This window comes from Ruditapes philippinarum, unplaced genomic scaffold, assembly GCF_026571515.1.
Source record: "Ruditapes philippinarum isolate M1 unplaced genomic scaffold, ASM2657151v2 ctg2400_1_1_1_1, whole genome shotgun sequence".
NCBI lineage: Eukaryota > Metazoa > Mollusca > Bivalvia > Venerida > Veneridae > Ruditapes > Ruditapes philippinarum.
In genome coordinates this window covers 105,392-130,741 of record NW_026856098.1, presented here as the reverse complement: position 1 = coordinate 130,741, position 25,350 = coordinate 105,392, and the positions used below count along the sequence as shown (strand labels likewise).

Here is a 25,350-nt window from a genome sequence, read left to right as displayed (position 1 = left end):
CTATTTACGCCTTTTAGTGTATTCCGATTATTCTATCAGGTCTTGTGTCCTTTATACACTGAAATAGAGGATAAAAATATAAATACAGCATAAAAAATTGTGCTCTTATTCAACGTTGTGAAATATTATGTGAAACTTGACTCTGCCACCGCGTTACTAAATTACCCTAAATGAGCAGTCATAAACAAGTTTTTTGCAATATCAACAGCGCTTGAATATAAATGAAATGAAAAAGGAAGTTTTGAAAAGTTAAATCCCTGAACGGTTTTTTTAACACGATATACCTTTTATGACATGAAAAATATTTATATTTGTTTTATTATGTCGATCATGTAATCTGAGGTATTAGATAACTTTCAAACTTGTATATGTCTAGTTTTACCTAACCTTAACCTTTCAAAACACTGTTATTTACAAGGGTATTTCCGAAATAGTTATTTTCAATGATGAATAATAAATGTGTTTCGTGTTCCGTTGAAAAGGAAGTAAAATCTATTCCCGGGAGGTTTATAACCAGTAATAAAAGGTGTGCATAAAGGGAAAAAAGAAAATGGTTTGGAGGAAAATATTTTTTACTGCTATATTAACTTTATCCGTAATACTTCATTTAACCTCAGGTAAGCCGAATATTCATTTTTCATTTGTTTTATTCATCACTATAAAACGATATTCTGATTATTACATTACAATTCAATTTGTATAAAAATGTCATAACAATCGTAAGTAATAAACTTCAGCTAACCTGAACCGTTAACCTAAATCAGAGACATAGATAACAAGATATTCCATTAAAATATCACTCATGCCTTTCAAAAAGTGAAAAAATATAGGCTTTTTGTAGCAATTAAAACTGAATGGATGTATATTTGATCCTTTTATACTTTACAGCATTTGAAAGTTACATCTGCATGTTAAAATATTTGTTACTTTCCTTGCCTTTCACTTAAAAAAGTCATAGCAGAACAAACCCACCGATCCTTCATATGCATAGTTTTGCAACAAACGTTAATAATTAGTTCTCTTCAAAACCTGATGTATCATTTATCTAAATGGGAACTGTAAATGTTTTTACCTGCAGCCGTAGACAAATTTACAAATTTTCAGAAAATATATTATTTTACTGATAAAAAGTTTTACTTGTTACAAGACGGTAGGATTTTGAAGTACAACCCCAATTAAAACTTAGATGTACAAGCAAATCTTAATGTGTGAAGTCAACTAATACTGGATTTACAGGATAGAACATGTATTCTAGTTGCACAGACCTCCCACGATGACAGGTGACATGTTTCCAAATCACCCCCTGATAATGTGTTTAATAAATGAAATTCCAGAACCATTAGGGCTAAAATGTAAACATAGTAGTAAGATGGAAAAAACACTCTGGGGGAGCCCCCAAGTTGTTGCATTTTCGAATCCCAAATTACTCAAAAAATGATTATAGACTATTTTTTAAATGGAGGAGTTTTCAAATTTCCATCATTATTCATGGAGAAAGATGATTTTTTTACCGTGAGACCAAAATACATGACAGGTATTAGGATGTACATTTATGTTCTGCATTCCAGAACATTGCACCGGCCTACCTCTTAATCAATCTTCTTAATTGGCCAACGCCAACAATTATATAACATTAACACATATTTTAGTAATAATAGTAAATAAGTTCTGAAAGGGATCTATTGGGATGTAATTGTTTTAGAGGGAAACCTGGTGATTCATACAATATAGATTTAATTTACTGTCTGAATGCAACTGTTGTATTTCTTTAAAAAGTGTACATGATATCGTTAATTAGTGTTATACAGCTAAAACCTACCGTCTGTTCAGGCCTTGTTTAGCAAAGCACGGGTGATAAATGGTTAGGGAGTTGCCAATCTCTATGTTATCTACATCTCTGCCCAAACCTGTTTTTTTTTTTAAAGAATTTCATTTGAAATCACTGCCTACAAAATTGAACAGATCGTAAATGTGCTAAATGCGATACGTACTGTTGTCTTTTATGCGGATGGAATGGGTGCAGGAGAGATATTCAGCGGAGTAGGGAATCGTGCTGTTGGAAATTCTGAAATTATAGTTAAATGGTGTAAAGATTTACATAATTTATTTAATCATTTGCAGATATTACTCAGACATGTGTGACAATACGTCACAGGTCATGCAAGTAATATACATGAATTTATGATTGTTTGTATCGATTCACTTTACTGATAGCAGATAATGGCCTACTTCATTGCGTTATCTTTCAAATATTAAAAAATGAAACTAGTTTAAAAAAAGTTGTAGACGCGAATTTAAGAACACTGTCAGATATAAATTCATCCCCTTTTAATTCACATTTAGAATATTGCAGCCCTTCCTGTCAATCTACACAGAATGGAGAGGATGTTTTGGTAGTAAAAGTTGGTTAAACCATGTAAATGTTCACCGAAAAATTAGAAACCGAAAGTACAAGTGTTATCTGTTGACGATGATAAATTATTACCATTTTCCTGATAAATGTCAATAGTAAGAAAATTTGACAACAATGATAAATATATAGCCAAGTTTGCTTTAAAAAAAGAAGAAGCACGCGAGAGTCTTTCTGCAGCCGTGGAAGATTTGTGAAACTGTAATTACGACTTATCGGCGAGGTCGGTACATGTATATATAAATTAATTTAATTAAGGAGGAATTTTACTTGATTATCTTGGAATAAATTTAGTAATTAAATCATATCATTAAATTACTATTTGTTTACATGTTTATTTTGTTAGCGAAGGTTAGACCGAAATACCGTACCCGTTCTGCGTATTCTTACTGTATTGTGTTCGAGGTTCTTCGAAAAGGGTAGAGAAGATGTCTGAGACGTACTCTATACTATATGGGATTAACCTTAAGATATTTAAACCCAAAGATTTGAGTATTTCCAACGCAATTGTAATTTTCTGCTTACCATATTTTTACCATATTTTCGGTCCAATTTAATAATTTCCTATTCTTTAATTTGAGATTTGAACAAAGTTATCGTGGAAAATTATAAGTATTGCAATTGCATATCCATCTTACACCATTGAATAACGTTAACAATCTGCTTTCAATTTATTTATCAATATTCCAGCACAACTATCTACGAATGAAACATTACATCACATGACAGCATGTGATTTAAACATCAAGTTAAACTGTGGACAGGACTCAAAGATTGCTATAAACTCGTTACAGTACGCCTATAATGTTAGCTGTGATGCAACATGTTGTACATACGACAAGTCGCACTGCTTTGTTAAAGCCGAGAAAAACGACATTCAAGATGTAACTCGTGATTGTTCTGGAAAGTCATCCTGCAATGTGAATAAAACTACAGGAAGAACAGACTTCTCAACTTGTTCCATAGGCGTTCAGGATATTTCATATGTTTATTTAGAGTATTACTGTATACCAAGTAAGTTCATTAATAAAAATATAGTAAAGATTCTAATGTAGGACTAAATATTTAAATAAAAAACAAACATTTTAATCTGTTTTTCATTTCTACCAGTATATCAATTCAAGTAAATATAAATTAATAATGACATGCTTTCAATGATCTATTTTGGAAAAAAATCATTTCAAAAGTATATTCAATAAACATGTCATAAATACTAATTTGGTTGTTCTTTTTGGTTGTTCTTTATCATCCAGGTGCACGAATAATGTCAGTATGTTCTAATGGACAACTGGAGGCGTCAGACGGCAAGCCCCTGTACCTAACCAGCCAGAATTATCCTGCTGTAACAACTGGAAGCACGTCCTGTTCATGTTCCTTTGAAGTATTCTCCTGTACATCAAACATAAATATGTATACAATTGATGCTGACTTATATTTAGATACGAGTAATTGTGAGCAGAATCTGAATTTTCTCGACACGGACAATAATACCTTATCAACGATTGATTGTGATGAACTTTACAATAACAACATAGAAAGTAAATTGTTAAATAGTCACTACGTAAAGATTGATTTCATCAACAACAGTACATCAAACCAACAAGGCTTATTTTTCGTCGGACTTGATGGTAAGCTTAGTCTTCCTTTACCAGTAAATAGTTTCAATATTGTTATTAATACAAGCTGAGTAAATCTAACTGGAAGGGGCACAATGTTTAATAATTTACTATACACATGTATACCGATATTAATTTATAGGGAACTATGTAAAATTCATGATATATATCGAGCCTGTTAAATGTTATCATATATAACACAACATTAACAAGTTCAAGAGTACGAGTCAAAGTCGAATCTATAATAAAGAGATCAAGGTTGTGAACTAAACAAATGTAAATAACTAAATAACCAATAATTATTGTTCGGAAAGATGTAAGGCGGTATATGTGCTGCGTTCAACACCAAACATTATACAACTATTCTGAAAACGAACAATAAATACAGATACAAATGTACCTGTATTATAAACAGTTCGAACAAATTAAGTTTCCTGTATTATATGCATAAGATGTTGTTAAATTTGACACTTTAAGGTAATACTAGAAAAAGTTCAATCATTTTCAGGTATTCTATTTCAATATGCACAAAAAAAAAACGTTTATCGGTTCTGCAGTAAAATAAAATAAAATACTCTCACTTTCTTCATAGTTTCTTTACTTTTTGAATGACAGTATTGTGCGACGATTGATGGCCGCGATGGTTTTCAACAAACTATGGCTGTAAATAAACATCAAAGTGCTGCAGCACTGAATGCGACGGACGTGCAACCGGAGAGACATTAAGGTTTTTTTTTTAGAAAAAAACAAAACAAAAACAAAACACAAAATATATAACAGAGAAAATTTGTTCCATACAAGATCGAGAGTTGTAGAGCAATATATTTTGTGTCCCAAACTGATATAATTCAGATTTTCTACTTTCAAGCACTTAAATACAGAATGAAATTTATACCTAAAAACTCACGTCAAACTAGTAAATCAGTGTCCTTATCGATTTATTCCAAGAAATGATATGTAAATAGAAAAAAATACTGTCAACGAAATATTTCTAAAATAAAACCATGCAAATAAACTTCAAGCATAATACATTATACATTTGAGAATGCTATTTAGAATTGCTTTGTGTTATATATCATAGTGGGCATATAGACAATAAAATATAAGTCATTTGTATTTTTATTTCTCTTGGATATGTCTCATTAAAAAATCTTTTGGTTAGAATCATAAGCAATTAATAGTGTATTTTAGATTTTTTTTTATTTACAAGGTAAAGATGTAGAGGCCAGAGCACATCGTTTTTATTTTAATTTAAATGTCACTTAAGCACTACAGTGTTTAGTTGTCCTTTTCAATTTCACACTATATTCTATTTTCAACTTGTTTGCTTCTTACAATTGTATAGAATTTCTAAAAGTACTGCATGTAATCCGCTGGTTTATTACTTGTATAATGTGTACTTCCTAATCGCCTGTCCAAAAATCAGCACAGGTGAAGCAGAATCTATTTTTAGAATAGCGAAGGTTAACTCATATCGTGACCTAGAAAAATATGTAAACAAACCACAAGAATCGGAATTAGAACTGATATTATAACTTCCTTACCATGATAGACTACATGGTGGTAAAGTGTTGAAAAACTCTCTTCTTACATGCATTTTCAAAAATAGATATTTATACTAACCATTGTACTGTATCTTATTTATTAATAACTGCTGAATAATCAGCTAAACCCGCGGTATGAGTCACGAAAATAGTTCTTCTTTTATTAATGCGCGAGTTATCCTAGAGTCACGAAAAACTTTTGATTTGTTAATATAAATGTTTTGTATAATGTAGAAATATTTATTTCCTACTAATAATGTCTTGGAACTCAGAGCTTACACCTTTATTGTAGTATAATTTGCTGTCCTACTTTTTCGACAGCGGTAAATCGTTTCGGCAGTAATTTGCATATTGCGCAATAATACTACGGGACTACAACGTTTTTATCAATAATATACGTTCATATTTTAACTTGGATAACTTAATTTGAAATTGAAAAGGCTAAATATGGAATATTTTAAGATATTCCGACAAAGTAAGGGAGTTTTGAAGGATCACATTCGTGTACTATTTTCGGGCTGTTAATCGGTTTAGGACACTTTTCGCGATTGTAGCCGACGAAATCCCATGTGTAGATGACTTAGCTCTGAACGCGCCTGAGGGCGCGTCCGTCGCAAAAAGCCTAGATTCCCTGGCCAATACGGCTAGCTGTATTAAACAAAATAGCAAGGCCAATATGAGCATAACTAATTATCGGTATTCTTATCTATCTATCATAGTATAAAGCGACTTGACGAGTAAAACATTACTTGCCATAATGTCTAAGCGTAAATAGTGTTTGACAAAATTTAATGGTAAAATGTACTTAATTTTCTGTACGTTTTCTAATTTTGACATCTGCTCACTCAACTGCCGGCATATAATATGATAATATCTGCTAATCGTGAAATTCGCTCATATCTAACACCCGACCGCAGATCGGCAAACCTGTGAGGAATACTAAATGATCAAGGAGTACTACACGAATGCTAAATGCAAGATTTCAAAATGGCCCAAAACACTTCCCATTTCGAATAAGACCAAGCTTGTCTGTCGATTTTCGTGTTGACCGTGCATTTCATACTGTGCATTTTTTCACGTACAGTATATTTGCCGTTTCTGTTAAAATGAAATTTTTGCCTTGATATACAATCAATATTTCAAGTTTGAAGTAAATATTTGTGATGGTTTTGGGGAAAAAATATAAAAAGGGAGATAATTCAGCAAAAATGCCTTTCAAGATTATCTTTCCTTTAGAAATACATTTTACTTTTATATGAAATAAATATTTTATGTTTAAAATGAATATGTTTGAACTTTTTTGAGCAATTAGCCGTAACCAAAAGGTTAATCAAGGCGAAAACATAATCGAAAACTTAACCAAAAAGCTAAACCAACGCCGAAAAGATTGGAAAAAATCTCCATTTCTCAAAATCGTTTAATCGGGAGGAAATAAAGTTAGCAGTCATTTGGTCACGGAGGCCCCTCATACCTTTTGATATGAAATACAATCATATCAAACATCAAACACATATCAGTTTACATCGCCTAATTCCTTTAATTGAGCCAACATTTTAACAAGTCATAAGTGATTGCATTTGGAAATCCGTTGACCATTTTAAAACAAGACAATGTCAAAACCCTTAACCATTTTTATGGTGTTCTTATAACATATTTACATGTCTACGTCCCCGCGAGGGGTTTGACATTATCGGAAGATAGATAACAACCGCGTGTATATTGGTTATAGTAAGAATATACAGCAACCTGATTAATAACATCAGCTCCAAAATAACGATACGCTACAAGTAATATAAAATTTGAACTTTTATCATGTTGAAATTTACAGTACATTGTAATCTATTAAATTTAAATGCATTACCTGCGATATATTGTTTCTTCAATAAATATAAAAAATGTTTTCTTTACGCATCTGTTCCATATTTTATTTTGAACAATAAAGTTCTCTTAAAATAAATACTCTATAGTGCCTATGTTTTGTATTTATGGTCATTTGTATTTTACTATGACGTTCTCGACATGCGCGTTAGAATAAACAATTTCTAATCAAACTCGTGAGAGCATAAAGTGGTGACAGATATAATCAATATCGTCGTTACCCATGTATAATGTATGTCTTGTGTTTTTGTTTTTTCGAAAAATGTCAGATTAAATTTCATTGAAATCGTAACAGATTAAGATTTTCATTACAGCAAAAACAATCATATGGCAATAAAATATAATCAAAGTGCTGCAGCACTGAATGCGACGGACGTGCAACCGGAGAGACATTAAGGCTTTTTTTTAGAAAAAAAAAACAAAACAAAAACAAAACACAAAATATATAACAGAGAAAATTTGTTCCATACAAGATCGAGATTTGTAGAGCAATATATTTTGTGTCCCAAACTGATATAATTCAGATTTTCTACTTTCAAGCACTTAAATACAGAATGAAATTTATACCTAAAAACTCACGTCAAACTTGTAAATCAGTGTCTTTATCGATTTATTCCAAGAAATGATATGTAAATAGAAAAAAATACTGTCAACGAAATATTTCTAAAATAAAACCATGCAAATAAACTTCAAGCATAATACATTATACATTTGAGAATGCTATTTAGAATTGCTTTGTGTTATATATCATAGTGGGCATATAGACAATAAAATATAAGTCATTTGTATTTTTATTTCTCTTGGATATGTCTCATTAAAAAATCTTCTGGTTAAAATCATAAGCAATTAATAGTGTATTTTAGATTTTTTTATTTACAAGGTAAAGATGTAGAGGCCAGAGCACATCGTTTTTATTTTAATTTAAATGTCACTTAAGCACTACAGTGTTTAGTTCTCCTTTTCAATTTCACACTATATTCTATTTTCAACTTGTTTGCTTCTTACAATTGTATAGAATTTCTAAAAGTATTGCATGTAATCCGCTGGTTTATTACATGTATAATGTGTACTTCCTAATCGCCTGTCCAAAAATCAGCACAGGTGAAGCAGAATCTATTTTTAGAATAGCGAAGGTTAACTCATATCGTGACCTAGAAAAATATGTAAACAAACCACAAGAATCGGAAGTAGAACTGATATTATAACTTCCTTACCATGAAAGACTACATGGTGGTAAAGTGTTGAAAAACTCTCTTCTTACATGCATTTTCAAAAATAGATATTTATACTAACCATTGTACTGTATCTAATTTATTAATAACTGCTGAATATTCAGCTAAACCCGCGGTATGAGTCACGAAAATAGTTCTTCTTTTATTAATGCGCGAGTTATCCTAGAGTCACGAAAAACTTTTGATTTGTTAATAATAATGTTTTGTATAATGTAGAAATATTTATTTCCTACTAATAATGTCTTGGAACTCAGAGCTTACATCTTTATTGTAGTATAATTTGCTGTCCTACTTTTTCGACAGCGGTAAATCGTTTCGGCAGTAATTTGCATATTGCGCAATAATACTACGGGACTACAACGTTTTTATCAATAATATACGTTCATATTTTAACTTGGATAACTTAATTTGAAATTGAAAAGGCTAAATATGGAAGATTTTAAGATATCCCGACAAAGTATGGGAGTTTTGAAGGATCACATTCGTGTACTATTTTCGGGCTGTTAATCGGTTTAGGACACTTTTCGCGATTGTAGCCGACGAAATCCCATGTGTAGATGACTTAGCTCTGAACGCGCCTGAGGGCGCGTCCGTCGCAAAAATCTTGTTAAAGCTTTATGAAAATTATTATATCAAAGCACATGTGTGGCAAATGATTATTTTTAGTGACAAAGCACAATATTACCTTTCATATTTGTTGGAACATGGTGCTTGCAGTATTATATTAATGCAATTATTGTAAATCCATGTTTGTGTGGGCATTGGCAGATAATTTGAAAGATTTATTTTACTTATCAGTTTGTTTGAGTAATATATTGGACCTTATTTTAGCTTCAGGTACGGGTGAGCGCTATCAGCTGACTTGCAGTTCCCAACCGGAAACATGGTGTGCAGGTATGTTAAATTGGTACTTCGTTTAATTTTCGCCGAATAACGAAATGAACGCTACATTACTATCAACTACTTTCGATAATAAACGCTTATTCATTTTTTTTTTCAATTTAAAATTCAGGAAAGATTTCCTCTTTGCATTGGGGTCATTGTTTGACTGAAGATTTTTCGCCGTATTTAATAACCAAAATTGGCTTGTTATTTAATAATATACAATAGAAAAAAAATATTGTACTTATTCAACCAAATATGTCACTTCTATATTCTCGAAATTAAAAGATTTTTATTGCTGATTTTATAATAACTTGTAACATGTGATCACGTCTAGGATGTGGTATTCTTCTAAGTATCGACAATGGAAATATTACACTAAGCAATGAGAACGATTTTTCTTATGAAGCAACAGCCGAGGTTACTTGTGATTCCGGTTATAAAACAGATACACCAAATATAAGTTGTCAAGCTAATGGATCATGGCCGATTGCAAAGTGTACAGAAAAACGTAAGCCGATTGATAACAATTTATTTTCCCCGGTTTATTTGTCTTATTCCCTGCGGTCTTGAGACCGCAGGGTATTGGTACGCGTTTAACTTTTGAGGCATGGAGGAGCACGTGACCTGTCTTCGGTACATGGAGGAGCACGTGATCTGTAAACCGTATATGATTGGTTAATTGACCTTTTCAAAAACCCAGCTAAATACCGTTTGCCGGTACGTTACGGATTTACCTGTAGGGAATTAGTCCGAATTATACCTAATTGAGAAGAAAAAACTATTACGTGATATTTCTAATTTTCTATAATTATTTTACCGTTTGAGGTGGACAAACCTGAAAGATGTGTTTGAAAATTATCAATGTTTCTTTAATATCTATCTCAAATTTTATAAACAATAAATTGTTTATACTAAAAATCTACAAAATTAAAATATTCGTAGTGGCATCTGCCATAATAAATAGAGATATAGAGATATTTTCTGCGTTAACTTGTGTGTTTACTTTATTTATTTTTTGCTCGGAATTATTCATAAAATGGAAGGCCTATTTAATCATTTTCTTTAAAAAAAATAATTGTTTTATGTTCGACCTTCTCCGGTCTTCAACGGTCACCAGTTTCCAAAGACCTTCTTCTATACTGATCGATTATTGTCAACTATATTCCTGATACAAACGTTTATTTACCCCCCCCCCCCCCCCCAAAAAAAAAGAAGAAAATAATGTTGAAAATAATTAAATGAAATATCTTTATATCATTAAAATGTTCACCGCAGAAAACCATTTTACTTGTCTTTTCCTATATCATATTACTTAGTTATATAGTTACTAGGAAAATAAAGTATACATTAGCATTAGTATATATAACTTATTTTGTACGGGTATTTGTTTACTTTTTATCTGGAATGATGTTACATGACAAACTATTGTTCTATGTGTAATATTTAATAGCACCATGTTCAGCAAATGAGTGGAGATGCGATAATGGAGATTGTATACTCGAGAGCCAAAAATGTGACAATTTTCCCAACTGCACTGATGAATCTGACGAACAGATCTCGACTTGTCAAGGTAAATTCAAAGATGTTTATTTAAATTTATTCCATTACGAATTCCATAAACACAATTTTTAGGTAAAATCATCGCAGCAATGAAAGTATCGATGAACAAGCATGTTCAATTCGCTGATTTGTGACTTCCTGTTTATTTTACATCATAATTGCATGAAATAGTTACTAATGTTTATCTAACATATAGTTTTAATCATTTAAAAAAACACGTCAAGAAACTAACATATATTAAATTATAAAGATTCTGCATAGTTATGCAATTTTCTATATTGTTAGAAATATTGTTATTTTACTTCAATCTTTTATCGAAACCATTAATTACTGTAACAACGAAACCTCTTGTACAGTGAAACTTTAAATAACGTTTGACATTAAGTTATTTTTTAAGATCGAACTTGTCCGGAAGGTCTTGAGGCCTGTTACCATTCTAATGGAAGCCATGTGTGTGTCGACAAAGGAACTGAGTGTGGTAAGTATATCATTTATCATCGGGATTATATGTTATTTTTGTTTACGAATAACATTTTCTTGATTTATTGGCGTCAACAATGAATTGTTGCCTAAGTTGAAAGTCCCAATTATTCTCAAAAACATCATATTGTCATTAAAAGAATTGGTAAATGTTTTGTTATTTATACAAATTCCTTTCTGAAGAACGTAAAGTAATATTTTGGATGGATATCAAAATGTAACCAGGCAAGAGTGTCCGGGGTCTGTCTGTAATTTATTAATTTCTCCTGGATCATAATTTATGGTGTATGTTCAAGGCCAAAAATTTTGACATGGATTTTGACTAAATAATTACCTTTTTTCACTTTCTTGAACATTTTTGGTTTGAGATTTGCATACAAAATCAATATTCGAATATACTAAAGATACCTACTTTTATCTTAATACTAGCTTTGTGGTCATTTTACATAACCCATATCTCTTACATGGGTTTTGACTAAATAATTTCTGTTTTGAAACCTAACTTAGTCCTTTGGTCAGTATCCAAGTCATGAATTTTTAATGGTATCTTCCTTTTTGTTAAATCCAATTTAATTCAGGCTCTTGTAAATATCATCCGCACAGAATAGTCGGGAGCAGTAAGAGTAAATGATAAACTTATTTAGTTATTATCAAACTTACTCCAGTTATAATTTTACTTACTTCAGTTATTATTAAAAATACTTCAGTTATTATCTAACCTTCTAATTAGTACATATATTATTAATTATTTAACTTATTTCTATTATTATTAAATTTATTCCAAATGTTTATAAGTTTAATCAACGACAAGTAATGAATTAACGCTTAAATATTCACCTGTGGGATTTTAAATGTGCTTTACTTGCAAAATGGTTAGATAACCCAGTAACATTTCTTTGGCGCTTTTTAACAAAATTTGTTCCGATGTGCTGTTAAAAATAATGTGTTTTAGGCTGTGGTACTGTACCATCAATTGAAAATGGGATTGTTTCACTTGATGGAAATTCATCATTTGGGTCTGTAGCTGATGTGACGTGCAATGAAGGATATGCTCCGAGTAGTGCGAACATTACTTGCTTAATGACTGGTTCATGGGAGAATGTCTCTTGTACAGTTAAAGGTAATTACGAAATATAAACAAGAAAATTGCGAATGATATAGATATATAAATTAAAATATATAAATCTTTATTTGAGCCGCGTCATGACAAAACCACACTAGCCGTATGCTGCACCAAGACATGAATGAATTCACGACCTCATGTCTCTGCTATTCGCACTAGTCATTTCTCAGGATATCCATATGGCTAGCTTTCTGTTTACCAGTATAATAGACAAAGTAAGAAAACCACTGAAGCGAACACAGCATTGAGATAACCTCGCTCAGACTGCGCGGAGGGCACTTGTTGGATTTGTTCATGCGCCGCTCATTAACACTCAGAAACAAAACAATGACCTAGTATATTTTAGACAAATTTAATCTTATTCATTCATAAACATACAAAAATTATTCGCATATTTTTAGAAAAACACTTTACAAAGAGCTGTGTCTGATCCGTTAAACAAAAATGCTTCATCTGTGTTTCGTATATGCTTTCCTTTAGATGAATAATGTCCAGCTGATACAGGATAATTAATGTTTTATTATTTGTTTTATCATTAAAACACCTACTCTGTCTCAAGCTTTTACAAAGCTTAATTTAGTTCATTCAAATTTGAAAATAACTTTTATTTCATTTCTTAATATTGAATTATTGTAGAATAGTTAAAAAAAAACAACATGATTTTGAGGTCTGAGCTTCAGACAGTAACTGTTTCAAAATTTTCTTTCTGATTCAGACCAAAATAAGCAAAGTTTGTATCCCAAAAGTACTTTAGTTTATAAGAAATCTCTATTATATATATCATCTGCTATGTGCCGCTAAAGAATCTTAGCTTTTTTTTCTAAAGTTTTAACTCCGTTTTGGTTCATTAACTGATTCTGGTCTAGTTATGTTAAAACTATACACAATATACACTGAATATGCTTACACATCTCTTAACATTGATACAATATATAATAAGAAAGTTGAATGAATTAATCTAGATTGTGGACCACTACCAGAACTCAGTTTTGGACAATACATACTTGTTAATGGAACTAGCACAGTGTTTGGATCTGTAGCGAATGTGATATGTGACCCTGGATATACTTCTGATAAATTGGTTATTACTTGCCAATCATCCGCAAAATGGGAAACTGCTCTGTGCTCCATTAATGGTAATTCTACAGTTCATAATCATTATTATTTTCATAAGAATTTTTAAATGTAACTTATATTTATTTTACAAACTGAGAATGTAAGTAAGCTGATGCCATGAATATTATAAAAGAAATTATATCTTATAGCCTTATGAGATGTCTGTTCTCTAGAAATGTGCGATAAATTTGTCTTAATGTTCCTGTTAAATTATATCATGTAGTATGCTTACGCTATTTGTTTACGGCGGACACGGCAAACATTGGAGGAAAACTGGATGAACATATGAAACAATGCGGGGGAGCGCAATAGGCGAACGTGACAGACGCAGCCAGAAGTAAACTTTAATTAACCACGACAGTCACTATGTAGATTTAAAGCGTGATAGACCGTAGTAAAACATGTTAAACGGTATGCCACGGTGTAGTACTTAATATCCGTTTTAAAACTTGTAAGTGGTCTGTAATGGGACGGTCAGTTTTATCATGCTGTGATCCATTCTTTGACGATTGTTCGCGGCAAGATAGTTTTTCGATAGCAGTATGTAAAGTTGCTTCTGCTAAGTTTTCCCTTTATTCACTGCGGCAATGGATATTTTGCGTTTTGCTTTGTGAGATTTTGACCTATTTTTCTTTTAATATATATTTTGTTAAGTTGTTCAAAGTTTCCTAGCGGTTTACACAATACCGGTATCCTCGATAAGCTGATAAACAGTGGATCTAAGGCCACAATTTACCAGATATGTATGATGTTTCCAGGTCCAATGCGAATGTTAAAAAACTCATAGGGCGTCTTACTTCTGGGATTTTTGAATCCAAAATTGCCCCCCCCCCCGCCAAAAAATGGATTAAAACTAAGGTTAAAAAAGGTTTTTCGCTGGGACATTTCTCATGCATACGGATAAAAGTCCGTACTGTGCGCGCGGTCATCACACGTGTATATTACGGACAAGCCATACAGAAATGTTCGTGTTTTAGAACTCATGGCGGTGGTGTATATTGGTAGTTAAAACTCCAGATGACGGTAGTCAGCCACTTTGAATTTTCCTAGAGCACAGTTTCAGAACTCGGCGACGAAACATTGATTGTGATGCTGTGATAATTCGGACTTTTATTTCAGGTTGTGGCTCTGTACCGTCAATTGAAAATGGGATTGTTTCACTTGATGAAACTTCAATTATTGGGTCTGTAGCTAATGTGACGTGCAATATAGGATATTACCCGAGTAGTCCGACCATCACTTGTCTAATGACTGGTTCATGGGAGACTGTTTCTTGTGTAGCTAAAGGTAATTCTGTGAAATAGAAAAAGAGATGAATGATTTAATAAAACAAAATGATCTATCTTTTTAAATGAAATTTAACATTTTGACTTTTCTTATGCACATTCATAAAAATCCTTACTATAAGCGCAGGCAACACGGGTGTATATTACGGACGCCCAGACAGAATCATTCGTGTTTTAGAACTCATGGCGGTGGCGCATGTAAAGCTGGTAGTTAAAACTCCAGATCACGGTAGTCAGCCACATTGCATTTTCCCAGAGCACAGTTCAGCCAAAGTAATTCTACGAAATAAAATATAAATGAATGATTTAATAAAACAAATTGATGTATCTTGATGAAATTAATACTAGTCTATTCAAATAAATTGTCGTTTGTACACTACATCCAAAATCTTTATTAATTATCAATACCTTTTTGATCAATTCAAATTTAGTTGTGAAAATTGTAACACAGCCATAGCATATGGAACATAAGTTAAGTTTTTAAACTTTATTATTTCTAAGTGATAAATAATTATTTAGGGACAATGTCTTGACTCAATTTCAGACATTAACAAGTGATTATGACGACAAGTAATTCTTAATGCTGCCCTTATATTTTTCTTCCTGATAGGTACAACACCAGCACTTCATCCAACGAAGAAGAAAAACTCTGAAGTTGATATAACCATCATTATAGTCGTACTAGTTCTGTGCTTAATAATTCTACTCCAGCTTCTAGTTATGTGTTACCTACAATGTAAAATACATACTATAAGAAGTCGTGCAAGTAATTACGTTGTCAATATTATAAGAATAATAGTATACACATTTGATCACCAGCCTGTATCATGAACGTTAGAGATTTTGATGTACCATTTTTCCCAATATTTTAGTCACAACAGTTGCGGTTTTGATTTTTTAAACACTGTTACAATTTTAAATGTAACACTTGTTGTAACCAAATTTATTAATTAAGTATATGTGGTAAAACAACGTTTAGAATTTCGTGTAGAGATGATGCGTTAGATACGATAATTGAAACAGTTTTTAGCTATATTGTTAGTTTAGCAACATTTGGCGAAGAGTTTATCGTTTGTATCAGACTTATAAGAACCTGTTATTATAGAGTTGCTGTTGAAGAGTGAGGTCAGTAAGCGGATATTGATCACTATATTAGGAAGTATTCCAGTGGTCGGACTTATACCAATCTATATAACATGGAAGTTATACATGTATAATAACAGAGATGATTATAAAGGTAAGATAAGGTTGATTCGTGTAATCCTGAAAAGAGACATTGTTTTTGAGTTCTGTGTATATTCATACAAAATACAACAATTTGAATTTGACAAAGGCGTCTCACTTAAAATCTTCAATTTGTGCAATTATGAAAATAAAATAACAATAGAAGACTATTTCTATTTCATGTAAATGTTTTTCCTTTTTTTAATCTTTTCATTCTTGTTATGTACATTAAATTTGTCAATTAAGATAGTTTACTGCAATTATTTTTAAACAAGGTAGACATGACTGTTTTCTAGGAGAGATATATCGAATATTAAGTTCAAATATTGATATTACAGTGTTTTAAAAATAATTCACATTTTTCTCATCATATGTTATTTTTGTGTTTACCATAATGGTACTTTTCACCTTGTAAATTACTGAATGTTATTTCCTGCAAATAATTTCAGTCAAACACAAGAATCAAACGGAAGAAGGAAGTCAGAAGGACAGTAAAGGTGCTTCTAATTCTACGTATGATAACAATAACATGCTTATAAATAACAACACAGATCATGGCGCAGATACTGAAGTTAGTGGAATCGAGCTAGAATACAAAACACCAGAAACAAACATACATGTAGAACATGGTGGACTGAAGAAAGAACAAAATAATATGGACGCTGGAAAAAATGAGTCTGAACCTACACAAACTATTAACTCCGAAACAACCACAATGCATGATGGGTAATCTTATTGCATCTTATGTGTGTTGTTTCTTTTGGATGATTTATTGTAATTTAACAGTGTTGTTTTTCTTTATCAGAAATTCAAAGTGAACAAAATATAAACACTCTAAACGAATTTAGAATAAATTACATAACATATCTATTCGTTATATCATTGCCTGCACATTTAATATATTAGCCAAGGACAATTTCTTTCGACCGCCATGAAAAACTTTAAATATAACCGATATTCAACCATATATTATATTCTTTTATTTCCTCCCATAGTTGAAGAATTCACGATTTCAGCTTCATAAATTCTAGATTTCATCTTCAAGAAGTTGAAAACGTGAATTCTCGAAGTTGAAATCATGAGGTTCAAAACGTGAATTTATGGAGTTGAATTCATTATGTTGAAATTGTGAATTCGTGAAATTGAAACCGTAAATTCAAGAAGCTGAAATCTTGAAGACATGAAGTTGAAGTTGAAATCGTGAATCCTGTATGTGGAAATTGTGAATTCATGAAGTTGAAATTGTGTATTTGAGAAACTGAAATTGTGAATTGATGAAGTTGAAATCGTGAGTTCATGAAGTTGAAATTGTTAATTCGTGAATTCAAGAAGATGAAATGTCAACGACAGTAGATGTCTACAATGAAATATGCCCGACATAGAAAATGTAATGAGCATTTACGATTTTCTATATCACCAGTACATAAATTAATCAGGCTGATAAACGCAACATTAATGAAAGACACTAAAATAAATTATGATCAATTCATTAGAAAACAATTGATAGATATATCTTTCTTTTAAATATATTTTCTTTCAATTAATAATAATAATGTTATAAGTAGAGCATATTACACAAATCGCTTTTAACTTTCTTCCGTTTAGTGTTGAATACAAAAGGCTTTCAGGTCTCTGTGTTAAGACTGTGTTTAGTTTAACAGCTATTCAGATAATGAACAACAATTTTTATATGTATAAAATGATGCTTTTAAGAAGTCACCTCAAGATGTTGGTCCTTGGTGTACGGTGGTGTTGCATGACAGACTGTCAGGTATGCATAAGATGCTGTCATATAAAACGGAGAATTTTGACTGTACATATGTCAAGATAATCAGATATCTACATGTGCGTTCTTTCCTAACCTTCTGTTAACGTCCATTCTTATAATATTTATAATCCCCCATAATCTTACAACCGACATTTAATATGTAATGAACAAACATGTTACAGCTTTTCATAAAAATGCAATGTGAAAAGTTTAATCATGTTAAATTCTCCTATAAACATGTAATAATGATCCAATAATATCCCTTCATAAACATTTGATTTTTTCAGCTTCGGGTCCACAACTATGCAACCCCATTTATTAGAAAATCATACATACAATCATACAATTATGCATAATCATACAAATATATAAAGAAAATCAGTGAAAAAGTAAAAAAAAAGGAAACATGTGATATGATACAGTTTCAAATGAACCTTGTATGTTATGGAGATTCAGTCGCCAGTATAAAATATCAGATTCAATGTGTCTATGCATTCAGACTTCTTTCTAAATTTTTCTCAAGAAGCTATGAAGTAACGTGTAATAAATGTGAATTACCCACTGACTATATTGTGTTACATCTTTTTTTCTTCTGTGAGAAAATGGAGAGTATCAGATCTACATTATGGTCTAACCTGTCACATATGTTAGGCATACAACAATTCGAAATGTTTTGTTCCTTTTCACCAGAATCACAACTTTTAGAAATGTTTAGTGGTTTTGATTCTTCTGACATGAACGATAGCCTGAGAGTATCATGATTTAAGGTGTTCCTAGCAAGTGTCTATAACATGACTACCTAAACAATGTATAAACTGTGATATAAGCAGATGGCGAATAACTTCATTGCATTAAGTTATATTGAGTTATGAACGTGTACATAAAGATTTAATACTGAATGTTATATATTTTCAATTATTTATGTTTGTTTTATGAATTTTCCTATTATAAATGTACATTTTTGTGATATCATTACTCTTTGTTCACAACACAACTTACACACCTTAATGTTTCGTTTTCGGTTTAAGGTTAACATACAAGTGTTGCTTTCGTTAAGATTCCCTTTTTCACTATTGCTCAATTTAAATCAGAGACAATGTAGATTATAGATAGTCAATAATTGATAGTTTGCGTAAGTGCCCTTATTGATATATAAAACAACAACAACTGGCCTAGCTTAAACACATTTTAATCGCCTTGATAATTTCGTTTCGGTTACGACTAATTACATAATGTGTTTTTGGCAATCATTTAAATATTATAAAATTTATTTTTCCAATAATTATTCATCGTCTTTCCTCAAAATTGAAATTATTGTGACTTTAAACTACTTAATTGATTTGGATTTTACCTCTGCCTTCACCTACGCAATTTTGTTACACTAAACAGGCTCAGTGCTGATGCTCTTGATATATACATATGAACCTGATATCTATGCAACTAAAAAGCTTATTCCCTTTATATATATATATATTTTTTCATTCAATTGACATTTGTTGATAGATATCACAGATAAATTGCATTAGTTATCTTTTAGTTTGAGTAAATATATAAATGTTTGTACATATTATAATTATGCCTTTTCTTTACTAATTTATATAATTCTAAAAAAAATCTTGTATTTATACTTCCTTAATATATGATTCTTTGTACTATCTGTAATATATATAATGTAAATGCTCTTCAGTTATGGAGGAAATAAAGATAATAATAATAATAATTTATAATATAATTTTGAAATGTGATTATATAATTATTGGTTAGAAAAACATTGTAATACGGGGGTTTAATAATTATATTATATGGTGTTTATAAACAGAATGATGATTTTGTGAGATATCATTTAGATTCATTTATATACTGTTATTTTCTAATCCTTTTCACCTCAGTGCCCCAGCAAGATAACCTAAACGAAAAGTGTATACGAATGAAAGATAAGGTTTTCCCGTGGATTATGGTTTAGAAAATGAGTAAATAAGTATAATAATTATGAAAGTATTATGTTATGTATAATTCACATTATTAATTACATAGTAGGTAGAGTTATCAACACCATGGACATGGATTATTCTAATTAAAGTGAACCACAATTCCATGTCTCCTAACTGAATAGTTTATCGACATATTTCTACTATCAGAGAATCTTTATATGATTTAATAGTGTAGCTAAACAATGACCACATTTCCATGATTCTCAGTCATGTCTCATAAAGAAGGATAACTACTATAGTTTACCTAACATTTGATAACAAACTTACTTCCCTTTATAAGAAATAGTTTTTCTTCCTGGTTTAAGGTAATTTTTCAAAATACACAATTACATATTACATAAAAGATTTAAACAAATAATATCAAAATCAGCCAGAACTGTCTCCGCCTACTCTATCGTGGACCTGAACTCAACAAGAGCACGACCTGGGGCCTAGAAGCTCCAAAACGGTCTTCCTGTGGCAACGCGCGCCCCAGGCCGTGCCAGTTGCACTCTCAACCCTCGACCCCTAATGAAGGTCGGGTGTCAGGAGTACCTGATGATGAGTCAAGCATGTATGTGACAGCTCCATCAATCTTAGTATCTATATAATTTTGTATGTTGATGTAAAACAGCATACATGTAATTGTTTGAAATTAAAGCATTTTTCTACCACACGATTCTAAAAAGAGTCTCAAGAAAGTAAATAATTATCATCTCTATTGGTAGTGTAAAATATGTATGTATAATATACTGGTGGCCCGAAGCTTTTTTTAAAATGTGTCACCAAAAATATATGTATTACATTATAATGAAAGAAGACAATGAGAAAAAATATCTACATGTACATGACACTTCTCTGACTCTGGATGGTATTATAGTTTATCATTATTGTTTAAGATTGTTATAAACATTAAATATCCTTGTATTTTAATGTGGGGTAAGAGTACATTCAGATAATTATTCAATTAGGAGCTGTAATATTGACAAGAGTTTGATAAGGAGATTATTAAATTTATCCCAGTTACAGGAGGAATTTTGGATATAATTTCTACATCATAATGAAAAACTAATGTATTATGAAAAGTTTGAGTTATTATACCTACACGTGTAAATATTTTTTTTTTTGCAACAAAAAAATAACCTTTAATGTTTCATCCTTTTTCTTTCGATCAGTTATATATACCAAAAAGAACTTTTTTTGAGAGTTCATCATCATATTGTAGTTTTTTATTGTTTACTAATATTTCATAAAAAGGATGACTACCTTTTATGTTTTGTGTGATGACTTAATTTTGTTTGGGAATGATTGGTTTCAAAGTATTAAATTGAGCAGTAAATATTTCAAGTTTAGCTCTAAAATTTGTTAGGGATCTTAAAAGTCCCTCGTATTGCAGGAAATTTATGTTTATTTGTTGAATACTGACCGTCATTATCTATCAAATCAGCAACAAATGTAATACCTTTTTGAAACAAATTATTATAAAAAAAATGATGAACCTCCGACCGTCACTGTTGGAATGAACAAGGCTGGTTACTTAAGATATTCTTCTCAATTAGTTATTTGTACTTTTGGATAAAATATAGTCCACGATTAGAAAACATCTTTCCAAAAGGGGTTTTCGATTCTATGTGACTGATTTGTTTTATAAAGCCAGGACCCAATTTCGAAAGTTTATATATATTCTGAAAAGAATATTCGATGATGTTTTTCCATTTTTTTGTTTTCATTGAACATACGTCTGATGTGACTCTGACACATTTTCAACAAAATATTAAAGAATATATTGAATTAAGGATTTTAGTTCAATCATGTTTAAGCCACCTTCTGAAATCGGTTTAATAATATACTTCTCATTTAATCTTGTCTCTTGAGTTTTTCCAAAGAAAATTCAAAAAATATAGTTTCTAGTTCTTTGATTACTTCGTTGGGCGGATTTGGAAGAGAAATAAGTAGATGATTAATTTTTGATAAAGCCAATGTTTTAATAACAGTTATTTTCCCATAATGAGTTAGAATTCTTTTCGACCATTGCTGTGTAATCTGCTATTTTCTCATTATACGAGGGTTGTTCAAAAAGAAATAGGACTGAGAGTCTTGCATATTCATATTTCATCCAATTTAGAACATTCTCATATGTATATGGATCGTCAAATGTTTTCTACAATTTATGCATAAGTTTTTTAATTTATTATGATGAACACGCGTTTTCTGTGATATTGAATAACCATGGTAACACGCACCAGACGCAGCACGTAAAAATAGTTATTGAAGCTAAGTTGTACTTCTTATTAATTAATAATTTATACTCTGTTTGTCCATATATTCCAACAACATATTCCTTTTTAAGTGATATAATATCTAAATTTGACCTCATTATATGATTATTTATTTTTGAACAGCTGTGGTCATGGCGGTTAATATAGAAATACGGCACTCTGTAACAAACATTAGCAAATATTTACAAAATTAAATTGGTCAGGCGCGTAGACTGATTAACAGTTTGCCGATTTACCGAAGTAAATGTGTAACGATTCAATTGAAATACTGCAATCCTATTGGACAAAAAATAATCTCAAACACTAAATTTACATAACAAAACAGCAAGTTATAGTAAAAGTTTTAAGTATTTCCAAAAAAAACAAATACTGCTATAAAAAGTAAATGCTAAAATTGTTGTAATGAACACATTGATCGTTAAGATAAGTGTTTGTAATTTAATTAAAATGAACTTAGACTACCAACAAAATATATTTATTTAAAAATTTCAGCAAGACAGGTTGTCCAATTCGACCTTTCCCATTTTCCCTCCTCGTTTATCTGCCTACATGTTACGGTGTCTGAAAGAATATTAGTGATTGGGTCGTAGTATGTATTTCAGTTAAAGACCACCTTAGGAGGCTTGTGGGATGTTGCACTTATTCATTATCCCTCATGTACAGACTCAATCAAACCGAGTCTGCAATTTTCATGTAATTTTGTTGTGATTAATGCTTCTGAGGGATCACTTTGTTTCCATATTCATATCGTTCCATACTGTCGCCTCAAACCTCTTGTCTTTTGTCTGTTTCGTAAGAAATCGTCTCCGTTTCAGGCTTTTAACTTTGTTGTCCTTTTCCAGGGTTTAGATTCCTTCAATTCTTGAGTCAGTATTTTCTTCCAACATTGAATGAACCACACAAGTATGTATCTTGTTCCAGCAGCGACAATGCTAATTCAATGGATGTATACTATTTGTCAACAAATATACTATGGTTTCGTGCGTATATTTCTTCAGAAAGGGTTTCGACGACACTGTGTTAATCCTATTTCCTTTTGCTTTCGGATGTACACCTAGAAATAGGATAGATAGATAATTTATTGACGTATACATTCAGTACATAGTCATATTACACACATTTATATAGTACAATCAAATAGGATAAATAGCCCAAAAAAGCATCAGCTACAACAATACCCTTTAAGCTAACGTTATGCTGGCTATTTTGGCCCAACAATCCCCTGGGCATGACATATAAACATAGCCTCATCAATAGTCACTTCCTGATAAAGGTTCTAAAGGCGAATGCTATTTTGCCTTACGCTTCAATTAGTGGAGAAACTCTATAGAGTGGGTCTTTCTTTGAAATCTCTGATGCCTTTTATGGATCAGCTAAGCGGGCACGATCTTGTAAAGGGTTGTTGATATAGAAATATCTCTGTATCAGTTTGAATGTTTTCCTTGACATTATTTCTGAAACTCTAATTTTTCTTAGCGAAGGGTTTGTAGACCAATAATCCTCTTGTTTTTTTATCGATCCCCATAATAATACGAATTCCAACATAAGCTTGCATAACTTCAGGTGTCACAGGTTAAAATACTTTCTCGGTCCAAACTGGATCAGTTTTCTTTCTGTGTGTTGTATTTCTTTCATTTTCTTCTCTCCGGTTCGGCGCTTATTTTTTCGATTAGGAGTTCCAATGGCATTTCATCAGATGTGGTAAACTCATCTTCAGATTTTGATCTTTTTTATCTTGCTGTCTGAGTTCATTGAGTAAATTTTGTATTGTTTTATATATAAGTTCCTGCAAGGACATTTCATCTGACACGGAACAACTGTCCATCTCATTTACAAGTAAGGAATTTTCGGGGAACCCTAGTTTTGATACGTTTTGCAAACGGCATCATGTGGAGAAACGTCCATGTTTTTTCTAAATTCTGTGTCTTTAGCTAGATCTATTTCTTTATCATGCTGGCCACGCGAGTCTGAAGTTGCGAATTTCGTCTCCATCTCTGTCTCTGTTGCTACATCTGCTTTTTTATTATGTTGGCCACGAGAGTCTGAAGTTGCCTTGTTCGTCTCTGCTGTCTCTGTTGCTACATCTGCTTTTTATCATGTAAGAATCTAAATGACTGTTTTAAAATGGAAAAGGAAAGAACAGCAAATTCTAAATGCATGTCGTTTAACTATTTTTATAATTTCATCAAACAATTTATATTTTGTATATTTACTCTTTTTAATTTTAAATTAAAAAATGTATAAAATATTTATAAACGTGCGTTGTAAGTATTTCATACATTTTTGTAATTACATATAAATTGTGTCGCATAACTTTTATGTTGAAGTTCAGTAAACTCTTTCCTGTTTAAAACCTCGTTTCAATCATTACTTAGAAGATAATGTAATATGGTTAACAAATTGCTTGCTACTGGTCATTTTTTAACGAATAAAGTGATATTATCAGGCACTGGTTTGCTAATATATTTCCGTCACCAGAAATAAGAAAATAGTTTTTCAAAAAAAAAAACAAGTACTATTTTAGTGACAGTAAAAATGATCTACAAAAGTATAATAATAGTAATACTTAAATGTTTGATATCAATGCACTGTTTAAAATGAACGAAAACTATTTTTGAAAGCAATCCTCTTTGAAGCAATTTGGTTGTCTGCAGTTTGAAAATGGTGCTAATTAGCAAATAACGGTCAATGTTTGAGATGAAATGTGTTTCATGGTATTCGTATTGTAATTACGCGCTGTCATACAAATCTTTTGAATGAAAATTTAAAAATATGAATTTGTTTTCTTTAGTGTTACATTGTCATTAATTAAAGTCGTCACATTATTTAATTTTACCCATGAAATATGGTGCTATATCAGTCAAATATATTTCATATTTTTTAAAAATAAATATGAAATATAAATATGAAAGTGGGTGGATTCAAAACTCATATTTATTTTAAGGGACTTCTTTCGCCATTTTGTTTGAAAAATCTGAT

The 25,350-nt window shown here is 31.2% G+C and overlaps 1 protein-coding gene across 6 annotated transcripts in view; it reads left to right on the top strand.

The window, feature by feature from the left end:
* Positions 1 to 25,350, top strand: part of LOC132745387 (sushi, von Willebrand factor type A, EGF and pentraxin domain-containing protein 1-like) — a 61,404-nt gene that overhangs the window by 6,540 nt on the left and 29,514 nt on the right. For 2 of the 6 annotated variants that reach the window (XM_060734300.1, XM_060734297.1), the window contains exons 2-8: positions 3,101 to 3,424; positions 3,664 to 4,038; positions 9,512 to 9,574; positions 9,900 to 10,073; positions 11,016 to 11,135; positions 11,523 to 11,603; positions 12,558 to 12,725. In XM_060734300.1, coding sequence (XP_060590283.1) covers positions 3,101 to 3,424; positions 3,664 to 4,038; positions 9,512 to 9,574; positions 9,900 to 10,073; positions 11,016 to 11,135; positions 11,523 to 11,603; positions 12,558 to 12,725 — 1,305 coding nt within the window. Of the gene's footprint in view, positions 1 to 379; positions 618 to 3,100; positions 3,425 to 3,663; positions 4,039 to 9,511; positions 9,575 to 9,899; positions 10,074 to 11,015; positions 11,136 to 11,522; positions 11,604 to 12,557; positions 12,726 to 13,690; positions 13,865 to 14,963; positions 15,132 to 15,740; positions 15,897 to 25,350 lie in introns of those variants that run through there. The other 4 variants (XM_060734298.1, XM_060734296.1, XM_060734295.1 and 1 more) reach the window with 4 other exon arrangements.